The 16,656-nt window shown below is 32.4% G+C and overlaps 1 protein-coding gene across 1 annotated transcript in view; it reads right to left on the bottom strand.

Moving 5' to 3' along the window:
* LOC143051653 (transcription factor 4-like) overlaps positions 1–15,552 on the bottom strand; it is a 90,710-nt gene extending 75,158 nt beyond the window's left edge. Inside the window, 3 exon segments of the mRNA XM_076224550.1 lie at positions 179–287; positions 11,733–11,820; positions 15,335–15,552. Coding sequence (XP_076080665.1) covers positions 179–287; positions 11,733–11,820; positions 15,335–15,396 — 259 coding nt within the window. The 5' untranslated portion in view covers positions 15,397–15,552.
* Positions 15,553–16,656: the final 1,104 nt, after the last annotated feature.

The raw sequence follows: 16,656 nt of genomic DNA on the forward strand, positions 1-16,656 counted from the left end.
TATACTCATAATGGCGGACATACATAATATTTGGTGCCGTGGTCAGGACTTACAGATCTGCCAGTTTTCCAGAACACTGGACATGTGATCAACATCACTTTGTAAAAACATGATCTAAACCTTCAACCAGGAAGTGTTGACAGAAGAGTTAGTTCCCTTTAATAAAGAGTTAACAAACCTTGTTTATAGTTCATCCCAGCAGGGTGACCAGCAGGATGACCACCAGGGTGTCCACCAGGGTGGTTACCAGGGTGGCCACCATTTCCTCCAGTTGGTGGGGAAAACATCTGAAAATACAGAAAACAATTTTTATTTCAGATACAAGTGAATCAGATCATAGACAAAGTTTTTATACTCAAACCTTTCAGAATTTTTAGTTCTTTTTCAAATGCTCATTCACTTTGTATTTGATTTACAGGTATCCATGCATCTTACTGATGTTATTTAAGCGCCACTAATGATGGTTAGGCATACATAAATAAAATCCTGGGATCTTTGACCACTCTTGATCAATTTTAGTATACAAAACTTGATCTAGATATATAATTCAAAAGAATTTGTACCTTTATGAACCATCTGACACCTAGAGAGATCAGGATGAAAAAAAAAAAAAAGTCACATGACAACAGTAAATGTATGTTTTTTACCGAAACCTTTAAAATCAGAATATATATACTAGGTTGATTGGCCTGTGAGTTTGGATATCTACGGACTCAATTCATATACATATACATGGATAGAGCCTTAGAGGTCACCTTCAAGACCAGAGTAAGCTGATCTTAGAATAGATTCTAAATGCATAGGTATTACTAATGAGACAAGAGGATGGTGACCTGACATGACAGATTTGACCTAACAGAGGTGACCTTAAAAGCAGGTTAAGACAAATCAAACCATCTTTCATTGTTACTAGCTATATATATAGATGGTAAACAAATATATGAATCATCCCTCCATGAAATGCCATGACGTTTTAAAATTTCAATATCTTTGAAAATTTCAATATTGTGTTTTTCAAGTAATAATTTTTTTTTCTATATTCATGTTATTGGTGCATGGAATTTGAAGGTAAACATGGTAAACACGTGTTTGAATTAACCCTCCCTCCAGCACCATGACATTTTAGAATTTCACTGTCGTGCCATTGAAGAATCCATTACAAGTTTGACATGTCAGACAAAGTAACATCCAGGTGTAACATTTGTGTATAAATTACAAATTTGTGTGACAAAATTAGGGTCGTGTGTCACCAAAGAATGCACAAAGTTTAATTATAGATTATGATGTCAGATGATATAGGTATAATACTTATATAACCTCAAATTGTCTGTTTATTAAATTTCTTGAATAGTCAGCAGAAAAAAAGTTAGAAGACGATCTAATAAGATTCACTTACTTGCGTCTTTTCAGGTTTTTAAAATTTTTTAATACAGGTTACTTTTGGATTTCCATGACACTTATATACATTAAACATTGCATTCATGCACCAATATGTAATATTTGTGGATACATGTATATATTACCAAAAACATCAGTGGCGGATCTAGAAATTTTCATAAGAGGGGGCCCACTGACTACCTAAAGGGGGGGGGGGGGGATTCCGTCACGCTTCAGTGATTCCCTATATAATCAAACCAAATTTTTTCTAAAAAAGGGGGGGCCTGGGACCCCTGGGACCCCCCTAAATCCGCCTCTGAATATAAGACTTGAGTGAAAACTTAATCTTAGGAATCCACACAATTTTGAATTTCTCCTGCTGAGTCCAAAATTTTTCTAAAGAATGCTGCAGACTATAAGACTTTTCCTTATTCCCCTAAATTTTTACATGAAGTTAACTGTAATCCTCAAGCTAGAATCCATTTCAAAAATTTAAAAATTTTGAAATTTAATGAACAGTTTTTCTAATGCTAAATTTTCTGGTATCAAATTATATCTAAATCTGTCCATAAATATGTACACTAAAAAGATTTTTTGTTCTTTTTTAAAGACAGACAGGCCAAACATTCTTACTGCTAGTTAATAAATAATTACCATCAATGCCAACGGAATCAGACAATTTTCATGGCCAACTGATTATAGTATTGTCTTGGGAAAATAAATGTAATTTGCAAGAGGCATAGAAAACAGGTACTGATATATATATATTTGAGGTTTGCCAAGTCTTTTACTCTAGTTCAATGCCAAGTACAAATAGAATATCATGTTATGGTAGATTGATGCCTCTCGGCTACATTTTTCAAATATTCAAAGAACTGGGTATCATTTTTGGAGCAGAGCAATATTTCTTCAAAATTATTTTTTTGACTTGTCTGCGCACATGCACATATAGTAACACAATAAACCAGATGCTCCGCAGGGCGTAGCTTTATACGACCGCAGAGGTTGAACCCTGAACGGTTGGGGCAAGTATGGACACAACATTCAAGCTGGATTCAGCTCTAAATTTGGATTGTGATTAAATAGTTGACACAGCATAGGTTTCTGACACAGAATGAATGTGTTCTAATGAACTTAAAATTTTTGTTTTCTCTTAGAGCAATTCACTATGCTGTTGAATATTAATCCTCTCAAAACAAGAATGTGTCCTCAGTACACGAATGCCCCACTCGCACTATCATTTTCCATGTTCAGTGGACCGTGAAATTGGGGTAAAAACTCTAATTTGGCATTAAAATTAGAAAGATCATATCATAGGGGACATGTGTACTAAGTTTGAAGTCGATTGGACTAAAACTTCATCAAAAACTACCTTGACCAAAAACTTTAACCTAAGCGGGACAGACGGACGGACGAACGGACGGACGAACAGACCAGAAAACATAATGCCCCTCTACTATCGTAGGTGGGGCATAAAAATGTTTGAAGAAATTTTCTTTTTTATTTATGAAATTTCAAATGAGAAAAATTGAACCCAATTTTTTTAATCACATCCCCCTTTCCCTTATTCCAAAACTAATCTCAATTAAAATTTCTAATGGAGTTTGCAACAATAACTACTCATTTAAATACATCATAAAATATTAAGATGTAAAAAAAACTGCTTGTTATCACTGAATGTTATTTATTATAATTTATCAGTTGGTAGTAAAAAGTGAATATACATTGTATATTGTATATAACAAAGATTTAAGTTGATTCTGGACAAAGAAAGATAACTCCAATTAAAAAAAAATCTTGCTATTGCACAATATTTTGCAATTAGATATTTCTTGCTTACTATTCTGGACAAAGAAAGATAACTCAAATTAAAAAAAAATTTGCTATTTCACAATATTGTGCAATTAGATATTTCTTGCCATTGCGCAATACTGTGCAATTGAAAAGACTTGCTATTGCACAACACTTAATATAATAATTTTAGATCCTGATTTGGACCAACTTGAAAACTGGGCCCATATTAAAAAATCTAAGTACATTTTTGGATTCAGCATATCAAAGAACCCCAAGATTTCAATTTTTGTTGAAATCAGACTAAGTTTAATTTTGGACCCTTTGGACTTTAGTGTAGACCAATTTGAAAACAGGACCAAAAATGAAGAATCTACATACACAGTTAGATTTGGTATATCAAAGAACCCCATTTATTCAATTTTTGATGAAATCAAACAAATATTAATTTTGGACCCCGATTTGGACCAACTTGAAAACTGGGCCAATAATCAAGAATCTAAGTACATTTTTAGATTCAGCATATCAAAGAACCTAACTGATTCATTTTTTGTCAAAATCAAACTAAGTTTAATTTTGGACCCTTTGGACCTTAATGTAGACCAATTTGAAAACGGGACCAAAAGTTAACAATCTACATACACAGTCATGACAGTTAGATTCGGCATATCAAAGAACCCCAATTATTCAATTTTGATGAAATCAAACAAAGTTTAATTTTGGACCCTTTGGGCCCCTTATTCTGTTGGGACCAAAACTCCCAAAATCAATACCAACCTTCCTTTTATGGTCATAAACCTTGTGTTTAAATTTCATAGATTTCTATTTACTTATACTAACATTATGGTGCGAAAACCAAGAAAAATGCTTATTTGGGTCCCTTTTTGGCCCCTAATTCCTAAACTGTTGGGACCTAAACTCCCAAAATCAATACCAACCTTCCTTTTGTAGTCATTAACATTGTGTTTAAATTTCATTGATTTCTATTTACTTAAACTAAAGTTATTGTGCGAAAACCAAGAATAATGCTTATTTGGGCCCTTTTTTGGCCCCAATTCCTAAACTGTTGAATCCTAAACTCCCAAAATCAATCCCAACCGTTCTTTTGTGGTCATAAACCTTGTGTCAAAATTTCATAGATTTCTATTAACTTAAACTAAAGTTATAGTGCGAAAACCAAGAAAATGCTTATTTGGGCCCTTTTTGGCCCCTAATTCCTAAAATGTTGGGACCAAAACTCCCAAAATCAATACCAACCTTCCTTTTGTGGTCATAAACCTTGTGTTAAAATTTCATAGATTTCCATTCACTTTTACTAAAGTTAGAGTGCGAAAACTAAAAGTATTCGGACGCCGGACGACGACGACGCCGACGCCAACGTGATAGCAATATACGACGAAAATTTTTTCAAATTTTGCGGTTGTATAAAAATTGCACACAAAATATGTATTAAGAACTACAAACAAGTGCAGTTTTATTTCTGATACAAATATAATAATCAGTGTTTAAATTTTACTAGTAAGTAATGGAAGAGGGAGGTGACATTATAGTGCTCATTTTCCAAATAACTTTTTTGGGGAAATTTTGCCTTACCCCCCTGTCATGTTTCCAGAAATGCATGCACTTCCCTACTTGTTTAACCCCTTTTTTCCACATCCCTAAAGCATACCATCTCCCTTTATGGAAGATGGTAATCAAATCATAAAAGGTTTAATCATAAAAGGTTTGACTCTATTGCATTTCATTCTTTATCAACAAGATATTTTTACAACTGTATAATATCTCCCCTTAATGTTTGCAATGCAATATTTCCCATCTGGTGCTTCTATTCTTCAGTAGTAATAAATTTTATGAATGGTGCACTTTGGACCATCTGGTCTTTTCCCCGTAGTTTTTTTCAAACATTTTTTCCCCCTGCAAATGTTGCATCATAAAATGTAAATAATCTTATGCACTGAAATGACACAGATTTTCCATCTGCTTCACCCACTGCCCAGAATTAATATGATCATTACTACTTCATTCAATGAAACATTCTTCCGACCTTGTCCAAAACATCTGGCAGATCCAGACTTATGCCATATTGGAGGGCAATATGGAAAATATTGACTGATATTTTCTCTCTACATATCAAATGCAAAGGAGTTCCAGGTGGTTGGATCATTTGGCCAGAGGGCAATATGGAAAATATTGACTGATTTTTCTCTCTGCATCAAATGCAATGTCAAGGGCAAAATCAGAAAAGTTCCAGGTGGCTGGATCAGATGGCCAGAGTGCAATATGGAAAATATTGACTTATTTCTCTCTCTTCTTCCATGAATGTCAAGGACAAAAGCAGAGGAGTTCCAGGTGGCTGGATCAGATGGCCAGTAACAAGCTTTGATGGGAACCAAGACAGATGTGAAACAGACTAGAGGATCAATATCAGATAACAGAATGTAAACAAACAGAAAATACCTCCAATAACCTGGGTTTTAAACAGAAGGGATATCTAAGAATAGGAAATGCCTGAAGACAATTTGTATAAAAAATCGAAATCCACAAAAAGCTATAAATTAAAACAAGTGAAACTGCGAGCTACTGCTTACTGATGATACCCCCGCCGCAAGTGGATAATATTAATAGTGTAAAAATATGCAAGTGTTCGGTAAACAGGAAGTTGTCGAGTGATGAATCTGAAAACGCATCACACGGTATAGCTGACTTATATAAATCCTGAAACCAAATTTCAGAAATCCTTGTATTGTAGTTCCTGAGAAAAATGTGACGAAAATTTTCAACTTGGCTATCATGTGTAAAATCAGACAAGTGTTCGGTAAACAGGAAGTTGTCAAGTGATGAATCTGAAAACGCATCACACGGTATGGCTGACATATATAAATGTTGATACCAAATTACAGAAAGGGTGGATGTGTAGTTCCTGAGAAAAATGTGACGAAAGTTTCATGGGACGGACTGACTGATGGACGGACTGACAGACAGAGGTAAAACAGTATACCCCCCCTTTTTTAAAGCGGGGGTATAATAAATCTTTCATGTCATTTACAAATTTTTAGATGTGGTGTATACATGTATATGATTGAGACAACTAACAGTATCTACTAGAGTTCAAATGACAGGATATTAAAGTAATTACAGGCCACTGAATGGCCTTCAACAGTATTATATGATTCCTAGTTTGGTGGATTTAGGGCCTAAAATAAAATATTGTTTGTTTCCCCAATCCCAACCGACCCTGCAAAAATGGTGCTACTCATAAAATTTTATTGTCAAAACTAAGTCAAATATTATTTTATTCATTTCTGATTTTCAGGCTTGCTGGATCGTCCGATAATGTTCAAGCTTTTTGGAAAAATAAAATTATTTCCCTACCTACCTACCCACACCTGGCTGGCGGGGTCGGGATTGGGGAAACAAACACTATATTAATCTAGGCCTAGTCAATGTTTTCAGAGATCCCACTTCCAGACAATGAAATGATTGGACCAAAGATTACAATTTCTAAAGAGCAAAGCATTGAAACTATTCCCTTCAAAAAGACACTGTCGTAGACACATTCAAAACGTGCAGCCTTGATGTAAAGCTGTATTTGTTTAACTTCTTTTAAACTCATTTCAAATTTTTTGACTTCTCTTATGTAAGAATCATCATAAATTTAATAATTTAGGAGTTAAAATTAAGTTGAAATTGAATACTCATTACTGTTAGTCAAGGACTCATGATTTCCAGCTGTCTGCACTAGTCTAAGGTCACAGACTAGAATTTGGAATAGTAAGTATTTTGAAAACTAATATTAAAAAAAACAGTAAATAAACATGAAGCAGGCTTTGTTAAAGTACCAGCCAGGACTGGAGCAGATTTAAATTTATTATAGACGTGTCCAAAACATCTGGATGATCTAGATCTAGACTAATCCCCAATTGGAGGTCAATATGAATGTGAAGGACAAAAGCATGAGAGTTCCAAAAATGATATCCTGCAACGACTGAAATTTTGAAGGAAAAAAAGTACATTGTACAATTGTGTTTTTCATGTTTAACTTCTTGGTAATTATCATACATGTATCTTATTTTTCTCAGGAAAACAGTGGACATTGGACCTTCAAACTGACCGTAATTTAATTCTATTTTAAATGACTTGTTGATATGACCAATATTTTTCAAAATATTTTTTACAATTGCGTTGAACAATATATTCTCTACTCAGACTGACAGATGACTAAAATAGAAGCAACAATGTGCATGTCAATCTGTCTATCTGTCAACAGGCTACAAATTTCACCAGAAAAATGTAAGAGGTCAAGGTCAGTCTAACAAACTCAGGGTTCTCCCTAAGGATTTTTGAAGGCGAGTCCAGGGACTCGTCATTTTTAGCCATTATCAAGTCCAACAGCAAGAAGAAAATATTTTATTGCAATATAATGTAATATTTTAGTCTCCATTTCCTAACAGAGCAATGAAATGACATTAAATTCAGATCACTTTTAAACTTTTGCTACAAAATGATGATATTTGTGTTTAACTGCATGAACTAGCGGTGTTCAGTTTATACAATATATTTCAATCTTCATGCATCTGCGGACTCACCAGTTTTGAAAATGGTGAGTCCAGACAGATTTTGATGAGTCCAGGACTCATGGACTCGCCTTAGTGAGAACCCTGAAGTCTGAAACTGCATGTACTTAAATGGATCGAGAATTGTCCATGGAATTAAAATAGTTCATTTGTTTATAGTGTAGTTTAAATTTATTCAAACTATTTTTTTTCATTATGATTGTGCTGCTGATATTCATATCTTCTATAGTCAGCAGACATGATGTACATGTTGGAAGTATATCCTAAAACAGTGGGGTGAACAGGGTCACTGCTGGTAGGTGAAATATCTACAATATCCCAAAAGGGGATGAGGGTTTATTGCATGTGAAATGTCTCTGTTTACCCAAAGAAGTAGTGATATGTCATCATATGATCACCATAATTTACTAAAGCAACGAACACAGAGTACTTTCCCCCTATTTGTGTTCCAAATCTGTTTTGCCAAGGGTGGCAGATTGAAATGGTTTAACCTCCTAAGTTGCACTGCCTCAAAAAACTGCTAACAAATTAAACAGGGAGTATTTAAACTGAAGTGAGGAAAAATGGGGTTTGAAATTGTATTGGTCATTAGATTTTTAATGCATGGAGTAGGAAATAGAAGACTGTTCAGGACCTACATTTTTGTATGGGGAGGTTACCAAAAATATTCAATTGTTCATATTTATTTAGGTTCAAGGTCATAGACCTGCCTTTTCTAAGAGAGGAGTCTCAGAGGACTTTTAATTTCAAAATAACAATGCTGTGAACCTTTCATTCTTTACACCGATACTTTATACAGGACAATCAATTTTATTATGGAGTACCTTTCACCTAGATTTCAAATGGTCTTGAACCTTTGATTCTTTAAGGCAAATTTGAACCCCTGATATATACATTGTACTGGCAGGATGTTTTAAATTTTTAAGCCCTAACATATCACTTTATACAGGACAATTGAATTTATTATGGAGTACCTTTCACCTAGATTTCAAATGGTCTTGAACCTTTGATTCTTTAAGGCAAATTTGAACCCCTGATATATACATTGTACTGGCAGGATGTTTTAAATTTTTAAGCCCTAACATATCACTTTATACAGGACAATTGAATTTATTATGGAGTACCTTTCACCTAGATTTCAAATGGTCTTGAACCTTTGATTCTTTAAGGCAAATTTGAACCACTGATATATACATTGTACTGGCAGGATGTTTTAAATTTTTAAGCCCTAACATATCACTTTATACAGGACAATTGAATTTATTATGGAGTACCTTTCACCTAGATTTCAAATGGTCTTGAACCTTTGATTCTTTAAGGCAAATTTGAACCCCCGATATACTGGCAGGATGTTTTAAATTTTTAAGCCCTAACATATCACCTTATACAGGACAATTGAATTTATTATGGAGTACCTTTCACCTAGATTTCAAATGGTCTAGAACCTTTGATTATTTAAGGCAAATTTGAACCCCTGATATACTGGCAGGATCGATGTTTTAAATTTTTAAGCCCTAACATATTTTCTACCACTATATCTTTATAAAGTGGAGAATGTATCAATGCTAAAAATTTGTATTTCCAATGCAATAAAAGACAGGAAATCAGACATTAAACTTTTTTCAACATCTGCGACTTAATTTTCCAAAATTTCTTTCAATCTACAAAAAACATCAAATAACTTAAGGACAATTAAACTGTGACAATGAAAACACACATAAACACAATAAATTTTAATGGGCAGCTATTTACAATTGATCAATTACAAATTTACAGATCAACCAACTGAAATCTACATCGAAATCTACACAATTTACAGCGATATTGATCTTTTTGAGTTTTTCATAAATAAGTTGAATAATATACCAAAAAGACAAGTAAGGGAACAGCTGGGGAGGTCCTTTAGAGGGTTACAAGAAATCTTATATGTTAACAATCAAAATGACGTTCTTAGGGGCCATCTAAGGGAACTGTATTTATTTTTCTTTAAACTAAATCAAACAAATAATTTCAATTTCAAAGTTTTTTCATCTTTCAGCAAAATTACAGTATTGGATCATTTTCACAATCTTAATAGAATAACTAATCTTAGTTAAAATTACTGGACTTAATAAAGGCCATTTTTTTTTTAAATCCTAGAGAAGGCACTTCAAAATCTCAATACTCAGATGGGTATAAAAAACAACATTTCGTGCAGCGAAAATGTTTGAGAAATTTTGAAATCATCTCTCAATGCAAGATGCATGCATATGGTAAATGTTACCCCAACTTTAAATTAACAAGTTCCCTGTGTAAGATATAAATGTTTAAATTGACCAGCCCTTATTTCAATTTATTTTTCACTAGATCTTAAAATTAAAAGGATCAGTTTTGAATAGCTTGAGTTTTTTCTAATAAATTCTTATTGAAACTTCAGGTTTTAGGTTTCCTATTGAACAAACTGAAGAACCCATTTATATACATTTTTTAAATACAAATTTAAAAGGTCGTCACCTCAGCTCCACAGACTACACATTCTAAAACCACTAGAAATATATACAAACTGTGCAAAAGTAACAAATTCAAGAAAGTATGTGTACATTGTTTACATATTTATATATACATTTGTACATGTAGTGTACATATACATGTATATCTGGCCAATATCAAAGGAACACAACTCTAACGGAAAACAAATTACATGTATGAAGTGTATAAAGTACAAGATGTTTTGTTTTTAATAAAATCAGCATGGATTGATAAGCTTAATTTTACAGGACACCATACTGATGAAGGATATATATGTATTTCTTTATTCCAAAATATTTTTGATGTTTCTATTTACTTTTTCATTTTTTATTTAATTCTTTATTTTGGTGTTGGTTTTGACACCTTTTATGCTAATTATTTATAATACAGTGAAACCTGGCTAAACTGAATTCTGCATGAACTGAAAACCTGTATGCACCAAGCATGTTCTAAAGCACCGTCATATCAAATAGTAAGCATTGTAAACCTAACAAAACCAAACAAAATCTCAAGTCCAGAAGAGAGTCAGTATAAACAGGTTTCACTGTATTGTATTTTTGTTTATTTTGTTTACATAACTATCCAACACCCTTACATTGTATATTTATAAGAATTGCAAGAAGTGATTATTATGTAAAAATATTGAAGAACTAAAACAAATTGGATGGTTTTCTACCATTATCCTTACCATTGGGGGAAAAAAACCTTTTACATGAATGTTCAATAATTGGATTAACACAATTTACTAAGGTGTTTTTTCGTAAACTTGCTTTCTACCATGGCATGGAATTAACACCTGATTAAAGAATAGAATTAACACTATAAACTGTGGTACGTCTGAAACTCTTTTCTGGATTTTCTTTCATTAGACTGGTCAAAACCATATATATAAATACTAGGACAAAAAATACATATATGAAATTCTGATATATCAAGGTCCATGTTAGCATGTACAGTATTGATGAACTGAGCTCAATTTTTTTTTAATTTGACTCTGTTGGTCTGAAGTGGATGATTTCTACAGTCACGAAAAGAATTTTACAAGGCTGGGGGGCCAGGCCTATGGTTATCAAACATGAAGACTGCATGTATCTTTGTTGTACTTACATGTACTTTAGAATCTTAATTTTCTCTTGTAAAAATTTGACAAGTACCTTTAGGGAATGCAATTATTAACAGTTCTAACACAATGTTTTGGAAATACATGTAGTTCCCCAGAATAGATTCAGAGTTTGAAAATGTTCAATACAACATGAACAATACTTAAATGAATATGTTTGTATTTTTTTGTGTTTAATGTTGTCTTTTCTTTAACAAAATTTCTAATTCAATAGATATTCATGTTACATTGTATGTATCATTTTCAATGGTATTTTCAAACAGTTCTAAATTATCAGTAATTCATGTTATGTATCATTTTTGATGGTATTTTCAGACAGTTAGTACATTAATTTCAAAGTGAGTTTAATGTTTTTTACTTACTGCACTGAAATCTAATAAGTCATTTAGTTCTTTATCAGAATGAACATTCATCCGGTCACCAAATGTTGGTCCCATTCCATGCATAAATCTGAAAAAGTGCAATAAATATTGAAGTTTTTTTTTTTTTATCAAAATGAACATTTTTTCTGTCACCATAAATCTGAAAAATAAAAAAATATTAAATTCTCTATCAGAATGAATCCATCAGATCACAAAAATTCGGTACCATTCCATGCATAGATCTAAAATAGTACAAAAAATATTTAAGTTCTTAATCACAATGGACATTCATGATCACCCTGATCAATATCTTGCATAAATCTGAAATTAAAAATCCTTAAATTTAACTTAAGATTCTTTATTAGAAAAGCATTTTAGAACTTTATGTCAAGTCCATCGTCTTGAAGGAGTTTTCCTTGCTGGTTGTTGCAGTGATCTATTATGTACTGTCAAATACTATGCTCATGGTTGAAGGCCACAAAGACATATAGCTGTTAATTTCTGTGTCATTTCGTCTCTTTTAGAGTCGGAGAGGTTATCTCTCATTGGCAATCATTCCATATCCTCATGGTTGAAGATCACAAAGACATATACTCGAAGTCTTGATAAGAGAATTACTGAGTGACAGAGCAGGGTGATATAGGCATAGGGAAGGAGGATAAGTATTGCTATAGAATGATGCATCAAGTTTCGAAAATAATGAGTCCAGGACTACATGACAAAATATAGCAAGGAAATAACATCAAATAAGTATTTCCATAGAATGATGCATCAAGTTGTGAAAATAATGAGTCCAGTACTACATGACAAAATATAGCAAGGAAATAACATCAAATAAGTATTTCCATAGAATGATGCATCAAGTTGTGAAAATAATGAGTCCAGTACTACATGACAAAATATAGCAAGGAAATAACATCAAATAAGTATTTCCATAGAATGATGCATCAAGTTTTGAAAATAATGAGTCCAGGACTACATGTACATGACAAAATATAGCAAGGAAATAACATCAAATAAGTATTTCCATAGAATGATGCATCAAGTTTTGAAAATAATGAGTCCAGGACTACATGTACATGACAAAATATAGCAAGGAAATAACATCAAATAAGTATTTCCATAGAATGATGCATCAAGTTTTGAAAATAATGAGTCCAGGACTACATGACAAAATATAGCAAGGAAATAACATCAAATAAGTATTTCCATAATGATGCATCAAGTTTTGAAAATAATGAGTCCAGAACCCTGAAAAGTTTAGTATACATGTATGTACATGTATAAGATAGACTACAATTGCAACATTTTCAAATAAATAAGACAGACGTCATCCTGGGCTCCCCAGGGAATCAACTGACCTTTCCCTAAATCAAAACATAGGCAGAGAGGCCTAGTCTCAATCTATAGAGGTCAAGGTTATACTGCCAACAGAGGACAAGAGAACTTAAAATTATGACAAGCTCTAAATCATCCCCTTGTTTTAAGACAATTTGTAAATAAACTAAAACAGACCTGACAAAATTATCTGACACTGACACCAAATCAATTAGGAGCTACAAGTGTGGTGTCAAACACAGGGAGATGTCACATCAGGTTTTGACTTGGGTTGTGGTGAAAACCAAAAATTAGGTTATTAAATTTTTTTTTTAAATAGTTTACAGAACAAGACGGATCTCTGCATAACACATATAGCATGTCAATAGCAACAAGTTTTTGTTTAACAAGTATTGGAACTAGGACTTTTATCCTGGGACCTGCATCTAGGTCAGAGAGTGCTGAGAAAGAGATTCTAGAAATGAACAAAATTTAACGACCATCAGAACATTTTATATCAGCTGTGACCTTGTACATGTAGTATAAGAACAGGTAATTCCCCTAAAATGTTTCTTAAACATTGGAATTAAAAAAAACATGTTTCATTTAATTGAATTACATGCATTTATCTTTTTAATAGGACAACCTTTCAAGTAAGGATCTCTTTTATTTTGTAAATTTTGAAAGACTCAATTCGAAATGCACAGTAACTCAACAAATATAATTTACATGGTCATATAAGGTATACAGCTATGTGTAGCAGCAGTTTGAAGTGTGGTTTGTTCGATCCAGATCCATAAATTATCTCCCTTTTAAAATTCTAAGTTAAATTTTTATTACTCCCTTATTATAAGAAAGAATAATCTAATATCTTACAGAAAGTCAGAAATACATAATGATATAAATTAAGAAGTATTGCTGCTAAAAATAATTTAGAAATGATTTTATTATTTTGTAAAATTTTATTCAGACAAAATTTATGCAGTATGAAATTTTGTAAACAGAGAGGCTTACATGTATTTTAAATATTTTAAAGTTGAAACTATGTTTTTTATTAATAATTATAAAGGGAAAAGTCAGAAACTGGAATATATGAGAAGGCAGCAATTCAATTGCAAGCTGAAATCTAGCAACCAAAAATCATGAATTTATCAAAACTGATACCGGTCAACATAGTCTTCAACAGAGTTCTTGAAAAGTTGTGGGCAGAAGGTATTGCCCATAAAAAAATGGAATTTGGCAATAGAAAACGAATTAAACAGCAGATTTGCTACAAAAACCAACAACAGCAAAAGATTTTGACAAATATCTCTACGCTGACATACATGTAATACAAGTTTCTACACAATACGAGCTTGAAGGTAGAAAAGATAAACATTTCGAAGTATACATATATATTCGCCTTTAATGCAACCTGGAAATCATAACACCAACATATTATATTTAACATCTCATGTGAGTTGGACATGTCATGAAAGAGATAAAAATTTAAATTCTGACTTGGGATAATCGTTGACCTTAGAAGATTTCGAACAGTATAATGGCCAGTTGCATTTGGAATAAAATAATGTCTTGTAAATAATATTCCAAATTCAAGTAAAAATTAAGCCGTAAACATTGGTTCTACATGTAGTTCTCACGATTTCATTGAAAATATTTTGACAAAGAGTACATCATGTACATAGACATAATAAAAATAACAAAAATTATACATAGTAAAAATAAATAGTGAATTAAAATTGCATGTCCTTCTAAAACAAATACTGCATTAAATATTGATACAGTAAAAAAACATGAACAGTTGTTTAGCATTGATTATATAAGGGGTGCCGTGTGTTTCTCAATGGTAGGACCATCTGTTCTGTAAAATATGGTCTTTCCCACGAGCAACAGTTGGAACTATTACAGCTGGTCATAACATGAACGACAAAGTCGAAGAGATCGGATGTGTATTTATTTACTATATTCATTTTCATTTTAAGGAATAGTTCCTGAAATTTGATGTGTAATTTCTATTGACCAGCATCTCCAACATCTTAGTGACGGTCATCTGAATTAATTTGATTCATCAATATTTTTTTTCGTGCATGGTATCGGATTTCAAAAAAGTTTAGGATATTTCACCAAGAAATGGATGCATTTATTTGTCAAGTGTAGATCTGACTTACTGTCATTGAAAACATATTGAGATCTTGAGATTTACACGTCTACAAATTAAGGAACGTATCGGAATATGGCGACAGTTCTTACCAAAAATAGGGGGGTTCATGTCCACGCTGCCTTACCTTTGTGGGCGACGATTTTGCCAACCGCCCTGGCGATCTTCCAACCCGTCAGAATTTATCATGCTTGAAACTCTACCCTACGAGTAGGGATTCCAATTTTTAACTTCCAGTGAGTTATAAGGACTTTTCATGCACTTGAAATTAACCTTATCCTTAATTTTCTGACATTGTTCGATATTTTCTTTGTCGTGACGGCGTACCGAAGTTGATATTCCTACGCGGAGCGGCTGACATTTGAAATCGCTTTGTTTACCATTTATTTGATTATTGGGTTGAAATCAAGCGACTGCATTGATTGAAATAAAATATAAACTCTTCAGTTTTTTACATTTTGAATACAATAATGTTGATATATTAATGTCATGTTTTCACAGGAAGGAGAAACATTTTTGGATCGCGGACTAAAATTAAAGAGAGTCGTGAAGTGACCAATGTTTTCATCCAAGTTGCAATATACAACAAGGTTCCAAAAGGAAATTTTTATCAAATAATTATATTTTAAACTATGTTAACATTTTTGTTTTGTAAAACTACGATAAATAAAATCCATTATGTTAATCATCTTACCGAAAAGTCATCTCTTTTCACCAAATTTACAGCTCTATTTTATTGTTTTCCGATGGCACACTTATTACCCCATGTAGATTACCTCTCTACCGATCGTTATGAATGGGGTCAACGTGCACGCTTGAATGAAATAGTTTCGGAAACGAATTGATGATCACATCGAAGGTGTGAAAATCTTCGTTAATCTTGTTTAAGCAGATTAAAAGGGATTGAGTTTATATATACACGGAAATACAATGTAAGAGTGTTTGGGTATATTTGTTACCCTTTCAATTTAATATTTTAGTCTTTCTTTCATCTTTAGAATGTTTTAATACTGAATATTAATATGTTATTATATATAATAATTCTCAATATATATACTATTTTACCAGTCATTTTTTTATTGATAATAATTTATAGAAAACTTACCAACTTTAAAAAAAAGGAAAAAAAACTTAAAAGTTAAAAAGCATGAAACATAATTCAAAGACAACACCTTCATTTAAAGTTTTAAGCACAAATAAAAAAAAAAAAAAAAAACAGAATTAAGCAATCGGATGTGGTGTATACTGCGATGGTCTAGTCGAAAATTTTTGACGATTGATTATTCTTTTATTCTCCAAGTTTATATAGTATCATGAAACTAGATAATAGAAATAAGTAAATATTTCATGTAATTTCATTATTTATAAACTAAGTTGAAATATTTGTAAAATAACTATATGTATACAACATCAGACAATGCTGTCAAAATATTATCAAAGCAGTTCAGT

Source organism: Mytilus galloprovincialis, chromosome 11 (assembly GCF_965363235.1).
Source record: "Mytilus galloprovincialis chromosome 11, xbMytGall1.hap1.1, whole genome shotgun sequence".
Classification (NCBI taxonomy): domain Eukaryota; kingdom Metazoa; phylum Mollusca; class Bivalvia; order Mytilida; family Mytilidae; genus Mytilus; species Mytilus galloprovincialis.